The 22,635-nt window shown below is 41.4% G+C and overlaps 1 protein-coding gene across 1 annotated transcript; it reads left to right on the forward strand.

The window, feature by feature from the left end:
• Positions 1-1,500: 1,500 nt before the first annotated feature.
• htr5ab (5-hydroxytryptamine (serotonin) receptor 5A, genome duplicate b) lies at positions 1,501-21,720 on the forward strand. Its single transcript, XM_058394154.1, has 3 exons — positions 1,501-1,600; positions 10,273-11,945; positions 17,067-21,720. The coding sequence occupies exons 2-3, from the start codon at positions 11,205-11,207 to the stop codon at positions 17,397-17,399; spliced, it is 1,074 nt and encodes a 357-aa protein (XP_058250137.1). The 5' UTR covers positions 1,501-1,600; positions 10,273-11,204; the 3' UTR covers positions 17,400-21,720.
• The last annotated feature ends 915 nt before the right edge of the window (positions 21,721-22,635 follow it).

A 22,635-nucleotide genomic window follows, 5' to 3' on the forward strand; every position in this document is an offset into this window, starting at 1 on the left:
GCTGGAGTTAGATGAATTCAGAGTTTCTGATGTTTGTTGATGTAACGGGTTTCGAAAACTCAGGGTCACTTTCGGTTCTAAAAATATCATAAAATTCTCTTCTATTCTATTATAATAAAGGTGAGTTAGACTCTAAACTCTACTGGAGTGTGGCCAAGTTCTATTCTATTTCTATTCTGTTTTGTTCATAGAGACGTATTTTGTTCCAAACTTTATTGCGAATACTATTGTTTTAATGGCTGTGTTCTGTTCTATTCTATTCTATTCTATTCTATTCTATTCTATTCTATTCTATTCTATTCTAGTAGACATACTTAGTTCCAAACTCTATTGCCGTGTAGTTCTGTTCTATTCTAAATTAAATTCATTCTATCTTCTAAACAATGCTACAATGGCTGTGTTCTATTCTATTCAAATAAAGACATATTTAGTTCCAAACTCTATTGCAGTTTAGCCATGTTCTGTTCTATTCTATTCTATTCTATTCTACTCTATTCTAATAAAGACATACTTAGTTCCAAACTCTATTGCAGTGTAGCAGTGTTCTGTTCTATATTAAATTCATTCTTTCTTTTAAACATTATTTTAATGGCTGTGTTCTGTTCTATTCTGATACACAACTAGTTCCAAACTCTACTGCAGTTTAGCTGTGTTCTATTCTTTTCTATTCTGTTCTGTTCTTTTATCTTCTATTCTATTCTTTTCTATTTTATTCTATTCTAAAGACATACTTAGTTCCAAACTCTATTGAATCTTAGCTGATATTCTATTCTATATTAAATTCATTCTTTCTTCTAAACTTTATTTTAATGGCTGTGTTGTGTTCTGACCTATTCTATTCTATTCTATTCTATTCCAATAAAGACATAACTAGTTCCAAACTCTTGCAGTTTAACTGTGTTCTATTCTATTCTGTTCTATTCTATTCTATCAGAATGGAGGCATTCTTCCTTTTAAACTCTATTGTAATCTCCTGTTACTAAATCTCGTGTCTTCTCCTCTGTTATAACAGATACACTGTTTGTTTTTAACTCTATTGTAATTCAGCCATATTCTATTGGCCTGAAGCCTCTACAGTCGCTGTGTTTTAATATGCGAACCATCAGGAGGATCTCATGAATATTCCAGCAGCCACGTCACATCAGACATCACAATTCCTCAAAATATGCCTCCAGAGAGACTCGATTTAGCTACTCTCTCTCTCTCTCTCTCTCTCTCTCTCTCTCTCTTTCCCTCTCTTTGATTGAGATTTTCAAAGACCGATCGACACACACACACACACACACACACACAAACATACACACACATATGCCTGTGGGGAATAATAAAAACACACACATGCAATTCCATGTGTGACAATAATATAAATCCTGCTGTTTTATTCACTCGTCCTCTGCTTTCGCTCTTCTTGTCAGAATCACACCCCCCAACCCCTTCCTGTCCCCCATCCCCCCCCACGTGTGTGTACTTGGTTTGATCCGCGCACAGCTCCAGCAGCAGGTACAACACTCGCACTTCACACACTCCGCTCAGTCTGCATCTCTCGCTGCAGCGACACTGATGCGCTGAAGCCGAACGCTGATTATCTCTGGAATTGTGGGTAAGTCATGCTTTATTCTTCCTGGCCAGGCCCACTCCTACTCTTACATAACAATGTGTGCTTTTGCTTGTTTTCACTGCTTTTTGCCTGTTATAATAATAATAATAATAATAATAATAATAATAATAATAATAATAATCACTGAATAACTGAAAATCTGGAATTTTCTGAAAATATTTTGGAATTCTTTAAAAAGAAAAAAAAGAGAAAAAAAATCTTGCATATTCATTAGTTAAGTTCCGGCACAGTTTCCATAGAGTGTTAACTGCTTTGTAGAGAAAGTCAGCTTTTCCTTACGTCTAATCTTTTCTACCAAAGAGACGATTTGATCTGAAAATGGATCGGGAGCTTTCGCACAAACTTGTTTGGCACTCAAGTGTGTGTGCTCTGTCATTCAAACAGAGAAACTGAGGACAAAGTGAATAAGAAAAGATAAGAAAACAAATTTCCGAATGAATATTTCACTACTTTTTTTCTACTCTATTTGTAGTATTAAATGAAATAAGAAAACAAAATTCGAATTCGTTTCTATGGCAAACTGCGTAAGACGGCGTGTTTCTAAAAAGCTTTTGATGCTAATTCCGAACGGAATTTTCGAGCAGATGTATTTTTTTCCCATCTGTAAGTGTGTTGCCTGGTAAACATGAGCTTTCACGCCAGTTTGCTTTCGCACCCCTGGATCCACTGCCTGCTCCACTCCGTGACAGATTTCATCTTTTTTTTTTTTTCCCCATCTATAGCCTCATTTTTTTATTTATTAATTTTTTTTGCTCGTGTCTCAAGCTGTGCTCCTCAGTAAACCCTCTTCGCTCTGTCTCTCACCAATATGCCACTTTCGTCCCCTCGCTCTGGCGACTCAGCTGGAAAGTGCAAACTCCACCTGTGCATATGCTTTTATTTCGTGGAGGAAAAAAAAAAGCAGCCAAAAGAAGAGCAAAAGAAGAGTAAAAAGGTTTTGGGGGCGGGGCAAAGTGTGACATCACACTATTGTTATGCAGGCTATAGGATGCGTGGAGTGGGGTCAGCGACAGAACCCCGCATACCATCGGCACTGTACTAAACACAACTGACGTTGCTACGGTAACGGTTAATGCAAAGTGAGAGTGAGACTCGGAAATCTCGCCACGTCGATGCGCGTGAAGCGTGAGGTAGCTGACAGGAAGGAACAGCAGGCAGAGGTACTGTTACAGTAAAGAGTAGGAGCCTGTGCTGCATTCAGGAAGAGACAGGCGGTGTGTGTGTGTGTGTGTGTGTGTGTGTGTGTGTGTGAGGACCTTGACAGTGGAATTCTTTCTATTCTCATGCCTTTTTGCTGGAGACAGAATCACAGTGAAGTGATAAAAGTATGAAATGTTATAGGATTATGTTTTTTTCGTCATCCTCAGCCATGCCCACTTCACAGAGACTGACAGGCACTGAGGCCATGCCTCCCTTTCCTAGGACTGACACTCACCACACCTCCTTACTTGGCTCATACAAGCCACACCCCCTTTACACACAAATCCCACCTCTTATATTAGGATTGACACTATCATTAGCCACACACCCCATTACACACAAGCCACACCTCCTTTATTAGGATTGACACTCTCATAAACCACACCCCCTTTACACACAAGCCACACCTCCCATACCAGGATTGGTATTCTCATAAGCCACACATCCCCTTAACACACAAGCCACACCTCCTTTATTAAGATTGACACTCTCATAAGCCACACCCCCTTTACACACAAAACACATTTCGTATATTAAGATTGGCACTCTCATAAGCCACACCCCCCTTTACACAAAGCCACACTTTCTTTATTAGGATTGATGCTTACACAAGCCACACCTCCTTTACTAAAATTTACTCTTACTACAGCCATGCCTCATTCATAGGAATAAGTTTTACATAGGTCACGCCTCCTTTATTAGGACTGTCACTCCCACAAGCCACGCCTCCTAAAGCAGGGCTGACACTCAGCTAACTAACTAGCTGAGTCCTTTACTAACGTCATCACTCACACAAGCCACACCTCCTTTATTAGGATTGATGCTCACACAAGCCACACCTCCTTTACTAAAATTTATTCTTACTAAGCCCACACCTCATTCATAAGAATAAGTTTTACATGGGTCACGCCTCCTTTATTAGGATCGACACTCCCAATGGCCACACCTCTTTTACTATGATTGGCTCTCACACAAACAACACCCCCTGTTCATCGACTGAAACCATGCCCACTTTACTAGTAACTATAGAACTGGTTTTCTAGAGAGCAAGTGGCCAGATTTTGATGAGTAAATGAGTGTACAATAAAAACATTCAGATGAATCATTACAGCTGATATGTCTGACAGAGTGTGTGTGTCCTTACAACTCATGAAGTTGCAAGTTAATTGGATTAGCTGATTACCCTAAGGAGCTTATTAATTGTACTGTTGGACTTGCGGAGCGTGGAATACACACACACACACACTTTCTGTGTACAGCAAGCAGAGGAGAAATGCATTATGAATGCGAATGCATACACACACAGTCATTCATGCTCATTGTGTATCAGTGTGTAATGCAGTGATGCGGCTCATTGCACTGAGGCACTGAGCTTATGTGTGTGTGTGTGTGTGTGTGTGTACTACTCCACTCTGCCCTCAAGGCTTTATCTTGTATCTCACAATGTCTAACCAAAAGTTTAACACACCTCCATGTGTGATGTACTGTTTTGGATTCACACACACACACACACACACTGAAGCCTTGTTCTAAATTAACAGACACATGATCTGAAATCAGCAGTGCATTAAAGCTGAACAGCCTTCTTCTTCTTCTTCTTCTTCTTCTTCTATTGCCCAGTAATAAAGTGACAGGCATCAGAGTGTGTTCTGCTGCCCCGGGGTAAATGTCGGAACCCATTAAGAACAAGCTGCCAAGAAATACTAGCTTCCTATTGAGTGTGTGTTTGGGTTTCAGCACTCAGAAGACATTGCAGAGAAGTCAGGGTATGACAGAGAGATGATTTTATTCCATCAGTTACTGAAAGTGTCGACTAAACGCTGTTCTCTCGGACTGGAGTCCATAGTACTTTACCAATAAAAGTCATAAGCGGTGATTTCTTCTGGCGAGAAGTGTGCATTTCTGTTTACTCCAGGGAAAGTTGAGTTACTGGCTAGTGTTAGAGGAAAGAGGCCAAGAGTTAACAGGCTTAAAAACAAGCTAGCGCTACAATAAAAAGGCTAGCTTTAACATAAACACGCTAGCATTGCGGTAAACAGGCTAAAAGACAAACTAATGTTATAGTACACAGGCTAGGTCTATAGTAAACAGAAACTAGCGCTATATTAAACAGGCTAAAACAGAAACTAGTGTGACAATAAACAGGCTAGTGATATAGTAAACAAGCTAAAAGACAAAGTAGTGCTATAGTAAACAGGCTAGCTTTATAGTAAACAGGCTAAAAGACAAATTAGCACTATAGTAACCAGGTTAGCATTATAGTAAACAGGCTAAAACAAAAGCTAGCGTTATAGTAAACAAACTAGTGCTACAGTAAACAGGCTAGCTTTAACACAAACAAGCTAGTATTATAGTAAACAGGCTAAAACAGAAACCAGCAAAATAGTAAACAGGCTAAAATACAAACTAGCGCTATAGTTAAAAGGCTAGCATTTTACTAAACAGGCTAAAAGACAAACTAGCGCCATAGTAAAAAGGCTAAAACAGAAACTAGCGATGTAGTAAACAGAGTAGCTTTATAGTCAACAGGCTAAAACAGAAATTAGTGTTATAGTAAACAAACTAGCGCTACAATAAACAGGCTAGCTTTAACATAAACAAGCTAGCGCTATAGTAAACAGGCTAAAACATTACTGATTCAGAGTTAGCGATATATTTCAGGGCTGAAGGAGTGTATGATAAAGTGTAGGATAAATTTAAAGAAAGAGGGGGAAGAGGAAGAAAGAAAGAATGTGAAAGAAGAGCGTGTGTGAGAGAGAATGAGCTTCATGAATGAAGGCAGGAGTTAACAGGGATAAATCATCATCCTGCCACAGACCTTCGCCTCTCTCTCTCTCTCTCTCTCTCTCTCTCTCTCTCTCTCTCTCTCTCTCTCTCTTTCTCTCTCTCTCTCTCTCTCTCTCTCTCTCTCTCACATTAACACACACACACACACACACACTGTAGTTTAGATTTGTGTAATGGAAAGCTTGTGGTCTGGAACCGGTGCTGATATGATGCCCCAGAAACCGTGTCCCTGAGGCTCCGCTTCCTGTCTCTCATTTCTCATCTATATCTAACCTAAAGGTGTCCATGACTCATGATACATGTCTCCAGGGTGTCCTACTTGCCTCGGCTTGACCGCTTCACCGCCTACTTGACAATAATTTCTCTATCAGTTCTGGCATCTGTATCACGACTTTACTGAGTCAAACAACGATCGATCGACTCACCTAAACGAATCATTTGACTCTCGATTCCTTGATTCCCTGAAAGCTTTTTTTTTTCCCCAGAACTGGCCAAAGCTTTTTTTTTGTTCTTTTTTGTGAACTCTTGCACTACAAGAAAAATTTAAAAAATGCTATGATTCATTTATACGATTCAGTCATAATGGCAAACGATTCCTTTGTTTTAATTAGTATTTGTTTCGATGCGTTTCCGTTTTTTTTTTTGTTTATGTTACATGTACGTGAAAACCAAACAATGCAGTGTGAGATGAATCGGCATTTCATTTCCAAAACCTCCTTTTTCTGAGACATGAGTCAGCTCGACTAAAAGAGTCGACTCGGAGTCACGAACGATGCATCGCAATAATCTTAGCATTGCTCACAGTTTTCCAGGAAACGAACCAGGACAATTTCATATTTTTTTAATCTGTTTATGTGAAGCATCAGCTGTGCGAGTCTCGGTTACTATAGAAACCAGTCATCTGTAATTTACAGGAAAAGAATCTTTTGATTCTGACCAGTCAGAATGGAGGACATTTCAAGCTACGCTGCATCAGAGTGAAAAATCCGAGAGAAAATATCAATTTTCCTGCTTGGAATTTGCATTTAAACAGCAGGTATAATCACGTTTACTCTGGATCTAATGGATTCTATGAGATGTGACATATATGTATAATGTATAAGGCACTGAAGGTGTTTCCTGAAGGGCTGTTTGATCAGAGTGGAGTCAGGAATAATTGCTTTTTTTTCAGAATCAGGTTTTCTAATTCCCACAGAGATGTGCGCAAACGTTTTTAATACGGCGAAGAAGGAAGAAAGAAAGGAAGAAAATCCTCCAGCAACCACCCAGAAGTGTTGATGTGACGCAATGTTTACAGGTTGGCCATCTGGCATGACGCCTCGTCCCCTGAGCACTTTGCTTGCAGGGTACAGCGGTGTACGCTCTGTTCTCTCTGTCTTGCCTGCTAATACAGATGTCTGTGGATACATCTGGCACTGAGCCTCATGCTTCTCTGACAAAATTCCTCTCGGTTCTTTGGCGTGTTCCTTTTTCAGGGAGGCATTATTCTGTTCATCAGAGTGAAGAAAACATGCAACAAACACACACACAGAGGCAAGAGCAGCACAAAACAACGAACGCACCAGATGAATAAATTTGTGCTACGGCAAACACTCGAACCTGTTTCCAAGCTAAGTTCTCACTGTATGAATCAATAGCGGCTCAATAAGACACACGGCTCATGCAGTCACCCCATCGATCAGAGGCCTTGCTCTATTCCATCACGCTGCAGTAACTTAATTCACTTCAGAGGGCACCTGAACATCGATAGAGAAACTCTCCTCTCTCTTTCTCTCTGTCGTTCACTCTACACGGATCTTTCCATCATTCTTCTTCCTTCTTCATTCATCACTATATACGCACATTTTTTTCCACCAGTCCTTCAGGCCAGCCTAGCCGTCCAATCAGATGCGCCCTTCGGGTCCGGTCAATAATGCGTCTCTGCTTGTTAAATCAGCCCACGGAACCACAACAGTGCGTTAATGAGCGAATAGTAGAGGGGGAAGTCCTGAACAGGTAGGAGTGTGGATTTCATTTTCTGTACACATGGCACGGTCATCATTCAGCACGGTCATCTTATCATTCCACATGTGGGCGGGATTATACTTTACAGGTGAAATGAATCGTCTTAATTTCTGAATTTGACAAAACCAGTGAATAAAAAGAGGGATAAATAGCTTAATAATAAACAGCGTAAATTCAGATCGGATCACATGGGCCAGCCTTCTCTCCCCACGTGCATCAATGAGCCTTGGCCGCCCATGACCCTGTCGCCGGTTCACCACTGTTCCTTCCTTGGACCACTTTTGATAGATACTGACCACTGCAGACCGGGAACACCCCCACAAGAGCTGCAGTTTTGGAGATGCTCTGATCCAGTGGTCTAGCCATCACAATTTGGTCCTTGTCAAACTCGCTCAAATCCTTACACTTGTCCATTTTTCCTGCTTCTAACACATCAACTTTGAGGACAAAATGTTCACTTGCTGCCTAATATATCCCACCCACTAACAGGTGCCATGATGAGGAGATCATCAGTCTTATTCACTTCACCTGGCACTGCTCATAATGTTATACCTGTCCGGTGTTTTATAGATCTCTTGATATAAGTCTCATTTATTTATGTTACTGAAAAGACGTAAGGCTTAAAGGCAAGTTCTTGTGGGTTTATGGCTTTAAAAACTGCATAACTTTGAATACAGAAACTTTCCCACAGTCTGGTTCTGATGATGGACATGTCTGAATCTCGGCAGATGATGCAATCAAGTATTTGTTTTTTTCTATTAGGAAAAACACACAGAGCTCCTGAGCCAGAAAAGAGTGGGAAAGATCCTCATGGAGGTTTGAGGAGTGTAAACTATAGTTTCATCACATCAACACGTGACGGTGCGACCTGAGACGTCTACACGTGTCCTCACACATCTCACTGCTTGTCCTGGTTTGAAAGCCGTCACACACTCGTGAGCTCGGATAAACTCTTCACACTTAACCTCCAGTGATTTCTGATGAGCGAGCTCCTTCCATCAATCCCTTCTTCCCTCCATTCTTCCTTCCCTCCTTCCCTTCCTTCCTCTTTCCCTCCCTCCTTCTCTCCATCCCTCTTTTTCTCCTTCCCTCCATTCCTCCTTCCTTTCTTTCCTCCTTCCCTTCTTCCCACTTTCCCTCCAACGCTCCTTTCCTCCTTCCCTTCTTCCCCCTTTCCCTTCATCCCTCCATCTCTCCATCCCTCCTTCCCTTCTTCCCTCCATTCCTCCTTCCCTCCTCACCTCCTTCTCTCCATCCTTCCTTTTCTCCTTCCCTTCATTCCTCCTTCCCACTTTCCCTCCATCCCTCCATTCCTCCTTCTGTTCTTCCCCCTTTCCCTTCATCCCTCCATCTCTCCATCCCTCCTTTCCTTCATCCCTCCTTCCCTCCATCCCTTCTTCCCTCCATTCCTCCTTCCCTCCTCACCTCCTTCCCTCCATCCCTCCTTCTCTCCATCCCTCTATCCCTCCTTCCCTCCATCCCTCTTTCCCTCGTTCCCCCGCCGGCTCGTTGTTATTGCGTGAGACAAGCGAGTGAGTCATTCATCCGAGGTGAAGTTGGTGTTGTTTTAAAGCCCTCTCTGCCTTTAAGCCCAGCTTATTCTCTCAATTCAAGGTTATTGATTTGCGAGTTCGTGTTCCTGTAGACTTGATACACGGCTTTATTGGTAGAAAAAGTGGGAATATTTTTTCCCCCCTCTCTTCGTCCTCATTTCCATTTCCTTTGAAATTTCTCAACTATTTCAGGTCATTTAATACATATTAAATGTTTAAAGCTATAAATCATTCTCTCTCTCTCTCTCTCTCTCTCGCTCTCTCTCTCTCTCTTGTTCCCATGATTCATTTAAGATCTTTTGGACCTAAAAAGAAAAAAGGGGACGTAATTTTGTTGCTGCAAGGACGGATTAGATCATAACTGGACTTGGTGGTGTGCTTGTGTCAGCAGAAGACGATATGAAAAGTGCCTTGAGCGAGAGAAGGGCACTTAAGGATGATTACAAAGCGGAGTAATGAAATAATTACCCTGCGGTGATGTTAGAGCAGCCGTCACGCCTCTCGTCTCTTACACAACACTTCAACAAAACAAACAATCAAACAAACAAACAAAAAACCTGTGTAATGTAATAAAAAGAGGCTTCAGGATAGAGACTGTAAGTCTGGTCTGAGCATGTGGCGAATCCATAAATAGCATCATGTAATAGTGTGAGTCCTTTTTCCCGCCCACACTTCTCTTAAGTAGAGCAGTCAATGCAGGCATGATGATCCCTCCATCCGTCCATTCAGGAGGACGATTGATAAAAAAGTCTTGGACGTGGCATCGTATCGTGTTATTTGCACATGAAAGCCGCGAGCCTGTCTGCAGATATGGAGATGGACAAAAAAAAGCGAGGCTTCACTCCTTCATCTCTGAGATTCTTTTTTTTTTCCGTTCTTCAGACACGTCTTGGCATTTTGCTCATGGAGAAGTTTGGCGTTCTGAGCAGACAAAGATGTTAGAATACTGCGGGGTATTTTCTGGCAAACCTACAAGTCTGCAGCGCCTCAGGGCTCCGGGAGACATCTTTAAAATTTCATCATCCTGCTGTAGAGAAGGCAGTGATTTATTCTTTTTATTATTCAATTCTGTTTTCTTTTCTTGTGTGTGTGTGTGTGTGTGTGTTTCAGCAAGTTGTCCATTTCGACTGGCAGTCCACCCTCCACCTACATGAACTCCAGAAGATCAAAACTTTAGACGTCCGCCGTGGCTGAACATGATGGGATTGCTCGCTTTAATCAGCTTGAAAGCAGCTGGAATTACGGCGGCGAGCAGCGGTACAGAGTCATAAAACCTCGCTGCCAAAAAGCAAGCAAGATTGCATTAGCACCAACTGGTCCCTTATAGATTGATCATGTGACTCACGCTAACTCTAGAGGCTAATTTTATATCTGATATTCATTTCAAAATATGAATAAACCTCAGTGAATAATCTAACGCTAGCTTCTCATGTATTAATCCCAGAATGCTAATTCTGCAGTTACTTCACCATTCTGACTGACTAACAAGACCAGATTTAATTGTTGATATGCACTATAAAAAACTTCCACTTCCCTATTTTAAACAGAGGTTCTGGCACCCAATTCAAAATTTAATCAAATCTTCAGCCACTTATATCTGACCCCAAAGATCACCAAGGATTTTTTTATGCCCATCTCAAATTCTCGACAGCAGCCATGCAAACTCCAAAGAAAACAAGACACTAACTGATTTGACCCATGCTAGTTCAAATTGGCACCTCATTAGTACCAAATTTCAGATGCTTAGCACCAGTTCCATGTTGTCAAGACGAATTAACTGAGGAAGGCGAAGATGATGCCTGGAACTAGCCCCACCATCATGAAGAAATCCTCTGACACCTTAAAGAATAGTTAAAATAAAAAAATTCTAACGCTAGCTAAGTTTTATTTCTAATGCGAATGTATCCACTGTATTAATCGTGCAACAAAACAACAAATAACGTTTTATCAAAGGTTCAAACGTTTTCATCTGCATCCAGAGCGATGCTTAACCGAAACATCACCAAGAATTCCAGAGACTTGATTCACCTCAACATTGCTGAATGATCTGTAATGCTAATCTGCTTCCTGCCAGCATGCCTCATCTCAACATCACTGCTGTTTTATCAAACCTGACCCACAGACCAGAATCAGGGAACCTCTATCGGCCGTTCTCCGTGTTTAGCGTCCTCACTCTCACACTTTTAGCCATGCTCGTAGTGGCTACGTTCATTTGGAACCTTCTCGTTTTGGTGACCATTTTGAGAGTCCGAACTTTCCACCGTGTCCCTCACAACCTGGTGGCCTCGATGGCCATCTCGGATGTGATGGTGGCCGGACTGGTGATGCCGCTGAGCCTCGTCCGGGAACTTTACGGCCGTCGGTGGATCCTCGGAAAAGCTCTTTGCCAAGTGTGGATTTCATGCGATGTTTTGTGCTGCACAGCCAGCATCTGGAACGTGACCGCCATTGCGCTTGATCGCTATTGGTCCATCACGCGCCACCTCGAGTATACGCTCAAGACACGGAAAAGGATCTCCAATGTGATGATTGGACTCACATGGCTGCTCTCATCCGTCATATCCCTGTCGCCGCTCTTCGGTTGGGGGGAGACGTATTCCGAGGTGGATCTGTCGTGTCAAGTGAGCCAAGAACCGTCATATACAGTCTTCTCCACCTTTGGCGCTTTTTATTTGCCCCTCTGCGTTGTGCTCTTTGTGTACTGGAAGATCTACAAGGCTGCCAAGTTTCGCATCGGATCACGCAAGACCAACACCATCATGCCGATGTCGGAGATTATTGAGGTAAGAAGAAAGTGAGGGTGCATTTACATATGCGCATATGTTCATGTTTATATTTGTACATTTTCCAATTATCATAAGAACAATTTTAACAAAAACCCTGAACCGAATTTAATGACTGCATCCTAATGAAACAAAAATCAACCAAAAATAATTGGCGTTCCAACTCAGCTTCACAATTAGCCTCAGGATAAGGTAGCCCTTGTAATTTAGTCACAACACAAACAAACACACACACACACACACTTTCTCTCCCCTAATAGGATTTCTCATTGTGAATTCAAGAAAAACACACATGCTCATGAAAGGATAGAATTAGCATTTAGTTTGTACCTTATGTACCTTATTCTAATTTAAAACCCAAGACAAACACATAAGCTCCTAATTGGTATTCTCTGGTGAACATCAGTGTTACAGAAAGCGCACAGGGACAAAAATTAAATGTCCTGAATGTCCCCCAGCATCCCAGAGGTAGTTGATCAGTCCGGTCATGCTGGATGTCTGAAATGTACTAGAGCTAAGAGTTGAAATTAACTTGCAAATTAGAAGTACTATAGCTCTACACTAGGTATTCTTTGGAATGAACTTCAAAAGAAGTAGATATACTCCATAATATCCATCCATCCTCCCACCCATCCAACCATCCATCCATTTCCTGTAGTGCTTATCCTATGCAGGGACTGGAGGAACCTGGAGCCTATCCCAGGGGACATAGTGCCCAAGGCAGGGGACACCCAGGACAGGGTACCAACCCACTGCAGGGCACAATCATATGCACACACACACACACACCCAAGACAATTTAGAGATGCTGATCAGCCTACAGTGCATGTCTTTGGTGGAAAGAAATCTGGAGTACCCCGGGGAAACCCCTGAAGTACAGGGGAATTAAACCCGCAGACTTGGTGCAAGACCAACCAAATTCCACTCCTTTCACTACCTCCTACCCCCCCACCCCCTTTTGGATCTGGATTTTTAAAAAAAGTGACTTCATCATCAGATTCTTGATCTATGCTGAACCTGTCCTGCTGTTTTAACCCGTCCACTACAAGGCTTGACGTGATGCTTTTCTGCTCACCACAGCTGTACAGAGTAGTTTGAGATATTTGAGCTCTGGATGTTCACCAGATGGTGATGAATACTCACCAGCAACGACGCCACAGTCGAGGTCACAAGATTTATGAATGAATCAGCTGCTGCCACGTGATTGGATGATTGGATCTATCTATTGCTATGAGTGTCATGGACGGTGTACAGCTGTTTCTATCACTATTCAGCAAGTTCAGAATCACTTCCAGTTTTCTAAACACCGGCAAAACACCCAGTTCATTGATTTATCCGTGACTTCTTAGACACAGCCCACTTTTTAAAGGTCACATACTGTAAAATAGATCTTTTTTTTTTTAAAACAAATCTTACACTTGGTATTGTGCAGGAAGTGGGAGTTACTGGTGTGTAGACAGCTTGTGAAAGGAAATGAAAATTCAGAACAGAACCAGATGAAAAGAGCGAGAGGGAGGAGAAGGATTGTGGAGAAAGGATATGCTGAGATCAAACCAGGCAGCTCTCTCTCGGTGGGCAGCAGAACACACACACACATGGTCATAATTGGATCGTCTGTTCTACAGTGTCACTTTGCACTCTCTTACAAACGGTGACTCATTTAATTGTCCTCTGAATATTAGCCAGATTGGATCATCATTAGATGATTGGACAGCATATGGAGTCATAAAACACACACACACACACACACACTGTTGTTCCCAGCCCAAAGTTCCTATAACAGCATGTCCTGAAAATGTTTCAGCAATTTTTGGATTTATTCAAGAAGTCGTACTTTTTATCCTCTTAGAGTTACATTAAGTTGTGGAAAAAAAGCGAAGCTGTGGAACGTCTGGATGTTATTTTCCTCCTGCTGGAGGAAAGGAAGGTGCTTGATTGCCTGCTGAACGGAAAAAGAAGCCAATTATTCTCAGCAGGAGGGCTTCACCGGAGAGAAAAAATCATTTTGCAGAAAGGAATTTTTTTTTCTTATATGAGGATAATTTTGCCCTCATGCAGGTCTTCACACGTCGTAGCGGTAGCATGACACGTCCGCCGCGGCTCATTTTGTGCGAAAATAACAAGGCAGCAGTGTTAAAGCGACTCCACACAGAGAAAATGTGTACGTGGAGGCGCAGTGATGGAGGATGAAAGTGTCTCAGCAGAGTTTCCAGTGTTTCCTACCTGAATAAATGATGCAGGACATTCACACTACAATTAGTCTCCAGTGAGGGAGGTGACTTGTTGCTCTTTCTCAAAAAAAATAAAAATAAAATATTTATTTGTCACATAGACGATCCTACACAGTGTCATATGCAGTGAAATGCTTACACCACTGTTTTTTGACCCTTGAAAAGGAAAAAGGAATAAGAACGTAAAATGCCACAGGAACGAATAAAATATAAGCTATAAAAACTACAGTTTCATCCCTCAGTCTTGTTTCCTTTTTTACCTGATCTCTTCATCATTCCTTTCAGTAGATCATGACACTCTGCCTCTACCATTCTTCCCTTGGTTCATCCCACTCTTTCTTTCTTTCTTTCTTTCTTTCTTTCTTTCTTTCTTTCTTTCTTTCTTTCTTTCTTTCCATCTCTCACTTTGTCCATCCTTTTTTCAATTCTCTCAAACCTTTTTTTTCTTTCTTTCTCTCATATCTTCCCTCTATTTCCTTTTCTTTCTTTCTTTCTTTCTTTCTTTCTTTCTTTCTTAATTTCTCACTTTGTCCATCCCTTTTCCATTTTCTGACCAGACTTCTTCTCTTTCTTTCTTTCTTTCTTTCTTTCTATCTTTTTTCCAGTCTTTCCATTTCTCTTGCTCTCTCCATCATCACCTTCTTTCTATGTATTTTGTCCTGTACTGTCCATACCTTCCTTCCTTCCTTCCATCCATCCGTCTGTCTGTCTGTCCTTCCATCCATCCTTCCTTACTTCATTTCTTCCTTCCTTCTATCCTTCTTTCCTTCCTTCCTTCCATCCTTTCTCTTTTCATTTATTTCTTCTCGTACTTTTTTCCCTCCCTGTACACCACTCTGTTTCTTTCTTCTATCCGTCCCTGTTCCCTGCCCATCCCTTCCTTTCTTTCGACTCTGTTCTCCTCTGCCTAACCGAGCTAAGCTCTTTAAGTTTAATGAATAAAAACAAGTCTCTCTATTTGGTACAAGACAAATAAAATGTGCTTTACAGCAGTGTTCGGTGCTACAATAATGACGCAGTCTTTCTTATTTATATATCTGTCTCCTCTTGTTCTCTCTCTCCACCTCTGTTCATTCTGCTTCATTACTTTTCCCATGCTTTTTCATTTTCCTCTTATTCCTCCTCAGCGCTAATCTCCGTCTCTCGAGTAATTCAGGCAGGGGAGAGGTGTGTAATGAGCTTTTTTTTTTTTTTTTTTTTTTTTTACATGTACCAGTTCCTCTTTTAGAATATACCCAGAGGCAGCAAACACTACACAAAATAAACAACTTATATCATGTTGTTGTTGTCATGTTCACATACATTACCATAAACGCAATAATGGCTTTTTATTCATCATGATGGAAAACCCTCTTTGTGAAGTAGCCTGGTTTTCTGTCATTTTCATTTTTATGCTAAAAAAAAGAGGTGAGTCTGGAGAATTTTCATCATGTTCATCACATCATTCTGGAGAGCAGCAGATCCGGCAAGCCAAATGCATTTTGTACAATCAGACATGACAGGAAAATGTGATGAAGTAGTATCATTCTAATTCGATGTCATTTTAGATCACACACGAGGGGAACGAATGAAAATTTCCTTCTCAGCATGAGCTGGAAAGCAGAGATCCACCAGCCCTTTTATGTCATCAGGAGCAACAGAAAGTACAGAGCTGGGTTAGAAAAGTCACTTTCGTTCATCCCTGTATCCTGGACACTAGTGGCGAGGGGGGAATTCATGCCAGATGGAATGGCAATCTGTTGCAGGGATTTGGAATTGACACTATCTGCTCCTATTGAAGTTCATCTCCATCGATGGGCAAGGGGGGCCAATACTTTTTGAAAATCAACAGATGGGCTACAGGCAGTAATTAATCACTCATTTTAGCACAAAACTGTGGAGAAAATCATCAACAGCTCCTGTTAGTTAGCCACTGATACCTTTTTGTAGGTTCTGTAGTTCAGTAAATTCTGTACTGGTTAAAGTCGCAAATTCCCCAGTGTGGAATCAAGCTGCTGTTATCTATTTTTAACTTTCTTGGATTAGCTTGTTATTAAGTAAGCTAGCTACTGCTACTGTAAGGAGTGTACTTAGCTAGTTGATAAATAGCTACTTAAAATAAGGTCTTAAAGAAAGCTAGCATGTTAGCGCTATACTTAGGGCTTGATACAGGAATAGGTAAAAATAAATGGATAATTAGCTCTTTCTTTCTTTCTTTCTTTCTCACTGAAGTTGCTAAGATCTCCTCTCTCTTGAGTTGGTCTTGAAAATCCCCAAAGTACAGGGGAATCAAACCCCCAGCCTTGGAGGTGCAAGACCAACCAAATTCCACTCCTTCAACTATCCCCTACCCCCCATAACCAACCCACCCACCAAACTCCCCCCACACTTGTGGTACAGCATGTAGAGTTGTTGCTTCTCAGTTCCCGGGTGCAAGACCAACCAAATTCCACTCCTTCAACTACCCCCTACCCCCCATAACCAATCAACTCACCAAACTCCCCCCACCCTTCTGATACAGCAAGTTGTGTTGTTGCCTCTCAGCTCCAGGGTGCAAGACCAACCAAATTCCACTCCTTCCACTACCCCAACCCCCTCATAAATAACCCAACCACCAAAATCCCCCAACCCTTGTGGTACAGCAGGTAGTATTGCTGCCTCCCAGTTCCAGGGTACCTGGTTTGATCTTGGGTTCCTGTCTGTGCAGATACATCTAGAATGTCTACCCACCTCATGCCTAGTCTTCCTGGGATATTCTTTGGAGCCACCAAACCGGACAGTTTACAGAAATATTAAAAATCACTTCAGCATCAGAGTCTTAAAGCTTTTGGTCCATAACTGAGTTGAAGTTAAAAAATAAACTGGGATAAAATGTACAGAGAACTTAACCTTCCTGTGTTTTGGTCCTCAGGTGAAGGAGGCCGCGGAACAGCCACAAATGGCCTTCAGTGTCCGTCACGCAGCCGTGTCGTTCCAGCCCGAGGGCGAGACGTGGCGTGAGCAGAAGGAACGTCGTGCTGCATTGATGGTGGGAATCCTAATCGGAGTCTTTGTGCTCTGCTGGATCCCATTCTTCCTGGCCGAGCTCATCATCCCACTGTGCTCCTGCGACATCCCACCTGTCTGGAAGAGCGTCTTCCTTTGGCTCGGATACTCCAACTCGTTCTTCAACCCGCTCATCTACACAGCCTTCAACAAGAACTACAACAGCGCCTTCAGGAACCTCTTCAGCAGGCAGCGCTGACAAATAACCTACAGGCGCTAGTCAGCATCATGCTAACTGACAACATTGCATGAATAAAGGAAACTATTTTGTAAAGTTCATCTCTATGGCCAAGAACCCCAACAGCAAGACCACCATTTAGCCTTGTGCTAACTGCGCTGTACTATTTGTATGTTAATTAAAACTACAAAATCACCTTCAGGAACCTCTTTAACAGGGAACGCTGGTGAACATAAACCATTCATTAGCATCATAATCACTGAACGAAGGCATCACACATGGCACTGTTTGCTAAATAACACCATGTGTACATCTTCATTTACACAACCCTAAGAAACTCCTTCAGCTGGATGTGAATTTCAGCTAATTGGCATCATGCTACCTGTACAAGTACATTATACATAAATAATGCTAATTAATTTTCCCAAAACTGTTTATTCATACAGCCAAAAATAAGCAGCACATTTCTTCAGGGACCTCTTTAGAAGGCAGACAAGTAACAGAAGCTATGAACTAGCGATTAGCATCATGCTAATTGCCACGGCATGATACTTTTTGGATGTTAATGAGAAAAACTGTGCTTTCCTGGAATCTCCAGCAATGAATGGATTATGTGTTGTAAGCAAATTATACCATATGTATAGCATCATGCTAACTGATAGCTGAACAGTATGTTACGATGTGTACAGAAAACATTTTCCAACATTATTAATCTACACAGAGACTTCAGGAAACGTTTTTGGGAAATAAAACTAACTAACAACCAGCATCATGCTAATTTACTCGTTTATATAACAACATTGTTTTGTTAAGCAATGCTGCGTGTAAATTTGATAAAGTAGCTGTTTGTTTGATTCACAAAAGCAACAAGTCAGAATAATGTATAAACAACAGGTGTTAGCATGATGCTAACTGAACACATTGTCATTTTGTAGCTACATAGATTTTACAGGAAAGCAGATTAGCTTACAAACAGCAGGAGGCGGACAAGCTAATGTTCAAGTTGTTTGCTAATCATTCAGGCATTTTTTTAAATCATTTGACTCATTAATCATGTGACCCCTTGCCTGAGACATTGTGGAGACTTCGGCGTTCCCTCCTGCTAGTCTGTTACTTACAGAAATGTAGCGGTTTGCTAAAAGTCTTGCATTGACGTGTTAGCGAATAAGCTAGCTCATGTTCATGTGAGGAAAACATTAGCTAGTAATTTCTCTAGCTACATAAAAGAAGGTGTTCTATAAAGCTAGCAGGCTAGCGCTACACCTAGGGGCTGCTATGGAAGCGGCTAAAGATGAAATGTTAACTAGTCACGTATTCTTTCTTTCTTTCTTTCTTTCTTTCTTTTTTTCTTTCTTTTACAATCCTGCTCTCCACCACCTTATGGAGATGTTTGTTCTGAATGTAGGAACCTGGTTCAGAAGCTCGGGTTCTGAGGGATACCTGAAACTGAAATAATAAAGAGACGTTCAGTCCTGTGCTGATTATCAGTCATTCCATCATCCATCACTCCATCATCCATCCACCATCATCCATCATTTCATTATCCATCATCCATAACTCCATCACTCCATCCTCCATCATCCATCTGTCCATCCTCCATCACTCCATCATCCATCATTCCATCATCCTTCACTCCATCATCCATCCTCCATTACTCTATCATCCATCCTTCATCATCCATCACTTCATTATCCATTGTCCATCATCCATAACTTCATCACTCCATCATCCATCCTCCATTATCCATCATCCATCATCCATCCTCCATCACTCCAGCATCCATCACCCATCAGTCCATCATCCATCATTCCATCATCCTTCACTCCATCATCCATCCTCCATCACTCCATCATCCATCACTCCATCACGCCATCACTCCATCCTCCATCCTGACTAATATCAATTAAAATCTAGATTATTCTGATAGCCTTTCTTTCTTTCTTTCTTTCTTTCTTTCTTTCTTTCTTCTCTCCTCTCTGTCAGGGACTCAGTAGATCTATCCCTCTATCCCTCTCTCAGCTCAGCTCAGTACAGGGTTTCAGACAGCAGTGTGTTTGTGCTCAGTGTGTAGTTTGGATTGAGTTTTAGTTGGTTTTGGGTTCTGCTGTGTGAAGAACCGAGGCGCTAAATCCACCGAGTGACGTTTAAGGTGCTGATGAGGAACTGAGAGCGCTGAGAACAAAAATAAATCTCGACAGAGATCCGAGCGCTGTGCACAGTGTGATCATCAGCAGCTGCTTACTGAGAGTGTGTGTGTGTGTGTGTGTGTGTGTGTGTGGAGAAGGTAATGAAGTTATCACCGTACAGGCTGATGAATTGTGTGTGTGTGTGTGTGTGTGTAATCTATCTCATCACACACAATACGGAATAAATTTGATGAACAGTAGAGACCCGAGAGTTCAATAACCTCACGGTGTGTGATTGTGTGTTTATCTGCGAGCTGCATGGAAATTTATTCTGAACTCATTTGAGACGTCGCTCGGAATCTCGGAGCAATTCCCGCTCTCTGATCTGAGGAGCGATACGCACGTCGGCTTTCAAAAGGACGAAGCAGCCTAATTACGCTGAAGCAGATTAAAGCTTTAGAGTAATGCTTCACTCGTTTAGACATAAAGAAGTGGATTAACAATTACATCATGATATACGGGTCAGATAGACAGACAGACAGGCAGATAGAAAGACAGAGAGATAGGTAGGCAGGCAAACAGACAGACACATGGAGAGACAGGCAGACAGACAGATGAAGAGACAGACAGACAGGTAGGTGGACAGACAGGTAGGCAGGCAGAAAGACAGATGGAGAGACAGGCAGACAGAAAGATAGATGGAGAAACAGGCAGGCAGACAGACAGACAGATGGAGAGACAAGCAGACAGACAGACAGACAGGTAGGCAGACAAACAGACAGACATATGGATAGACAGGTAGGCTGACTGACAGACAGACAGACAGATGAACAGACAGGTAGGAAGGCAGACAGATAGATAGACAGACAGACAGATGATGGTGCAACAGTTCCCAGGATTTACTTGTTTTATATCATAGAAACCAAGTAACACTTGCAACATCTGTGGATTGAGTACAGATGTGACTTCATGAGAGTGAATTCAAGAGAGAGATAGAAAGAGAGTGTGTGTGTGTGTGAGTGAGAGAGAGAGAGAGACTGACAGCATGAATAAGAAAATCTGATTTGTGTGAATGAGAACATACTGAGATAGACAGATGGAGAGAGAGAGATGGAATCTGACACCTTCTTTCTTTCTTCTCCCTCCCATATCCCTCTATCTCTGTCTCTCAGGTCGGTTAAGTCACATCATCAGGAAATATCTCACTTCACTGTGGGAAACTCATGGGACATGCAAAGTGTGTGTGTGTTGCCAACAGTAAATAATGCCTTTAAATCAACCTCACAGAGCAGAGGGTTGAGGTTCGAGCTGAAATAGCTCATTGACAAAACCGTAGAAAGAATCGATTGATTTGTTCACGTCCACAGCTTTGGAGTTGATTCTTCAAACAGAAATGATTCACCTGTTTGTTTGTTTGTTTATTTTTTTATTTATCTACAAGGTTCAGGTTCGATAGTTAACAAGTTCTGAATTACGTCTTACGCTGGGGTAAAGGCTCACTCAGTCTCTGAACCAACACACACACACACACACACAATCCTGAAGTATGACTTTTAACACCATATGTGTGTTTGTGTATTCTGGACACGTTTCAGGTTTAGACACATGGTGATGTGTGTGTGTGTGTGTGAGTGGGGGGGTGTTACACAATGTGGTGACTGTGATCTAGGCAATATCACACACACACACACACATTTCCTCTCTCTAAGGGGAGGAACAAAAGGGCAAACAGATGTGCTCCATTCCTCACAGAGTCGAAAAAGAAGAGGAGGACAGAAGATGGAGAGAGAGAGAGAGAGAGAGAACAGAAGAAATAAGAAATGAAATGGTGAATAGGCAGAAAGAACGAGGAACTGAAGTGGAGTGGCTGAAACTGAGAAGGAAACAGTTAAGAAAGAAGAAGAGACAGAATGAGAAGAACAAAGGAACAAAAACAGATAGAAGAATGTCCAGCCATCATCTATACCCACTTATTCCTAATTAGGGTCCCAGGACCTTCTTGCTGTGAGGCAACAGTGCTAACCACTAAGCCACCATACTGCCTGATAAAAGAACACTTAAAGAATAAAAAGGAGAGAGAGAGAGAGAGAGAGAGAGAGAGAGAGAGAGAGAGAGAGAGAGAGAGAGAGAGAAATCCCTCTTTTCACCGTCCTGTTTTTTTTTGTCTCTCTTTTTTATTCTATCAGTTTCTCTTTGGCAGAGAGAGAGAGAGAGAGAGAGAGAGAGAGAGGGAGGGAGAATAAAAAATTTCTGCTTGTCAGAAGCAGTGGGAAGGTAACATTAATCTCACTACCTTTAATATAGCTTTTTTTTTTTGCAAACTAGCAGTTTTATCTCTCTTTTTTTAAATAAATATTTCTAAGTAAAAGTTCAGAGGGAATCTTTTTATTCATCTGCATCATTTCCAGAACTGAACATCACTGTGTTGGACAGATTGTTATAGGTGTGGCCATTGGCTCTGCCTCCCAGTATGGAGGAAAAAATGCAGGAAGTGAAGCGGAGTGATGAAACCTATTCACGTATTTTTGAGAACACTATATTTTTTTACAACAAATCTGGTTTTGGAAACACAAAGACCTGCTTTTCGAAAAAAAACCCTCAAAAATGCTTTAAAACCAAAGCACCTGAAAATTAGGTGGTGAAAACGCACAAACACACACACACACACACACTTAAATTAAAACCAAATCACGAGAATTCAGTGGTGAAAATACACAGAAATGCTTAAATTAAAATCAAATAATTTGAAAATTAAAAAAAATGCACAAAAACGCTTAAAATAAAACTGAATCACATGATGAAAATACAAAAATGCTTACATTAAAACCAAATCATTTTGGGAAATTAGTTGGTGAAACACACAAAACCACTAAAATGCTTATAGTTTAAACCAAATCGTTAAGATTCGGTGGTGAAAACGCTTAAATTAAAACCAAATAATTTTGAAAATTAGGTGGTGAAAATGCACAACAAAATACAAAAATTGTTCAATTAAAACCAACTCGTGAAGCTTAGGTGGTGAGAACACAAAAAAGGCGAAAACACTTAAAAACCAAATCATGTGAAAATTATTTGGTGAAAACGCACAAAAACATGAAAAAGTGTACATTAAAACCAAATCACATGAAGAT

Source organism: Hemibagrus wyckioides, linkage group LG07, assembly GCF_019097595.1.
Source record: "Hemibagrus wyckioides isolate EC202008001 linkage group LG07, SWU_Hwy_1.0, whole genome shotgun sequence".
NCBI lineage: Eukaryota > Metazoa > Chordata > Actinopteri > Siluriformes > Bagridae > Hemibagrus > Hemibagrus wyckioides.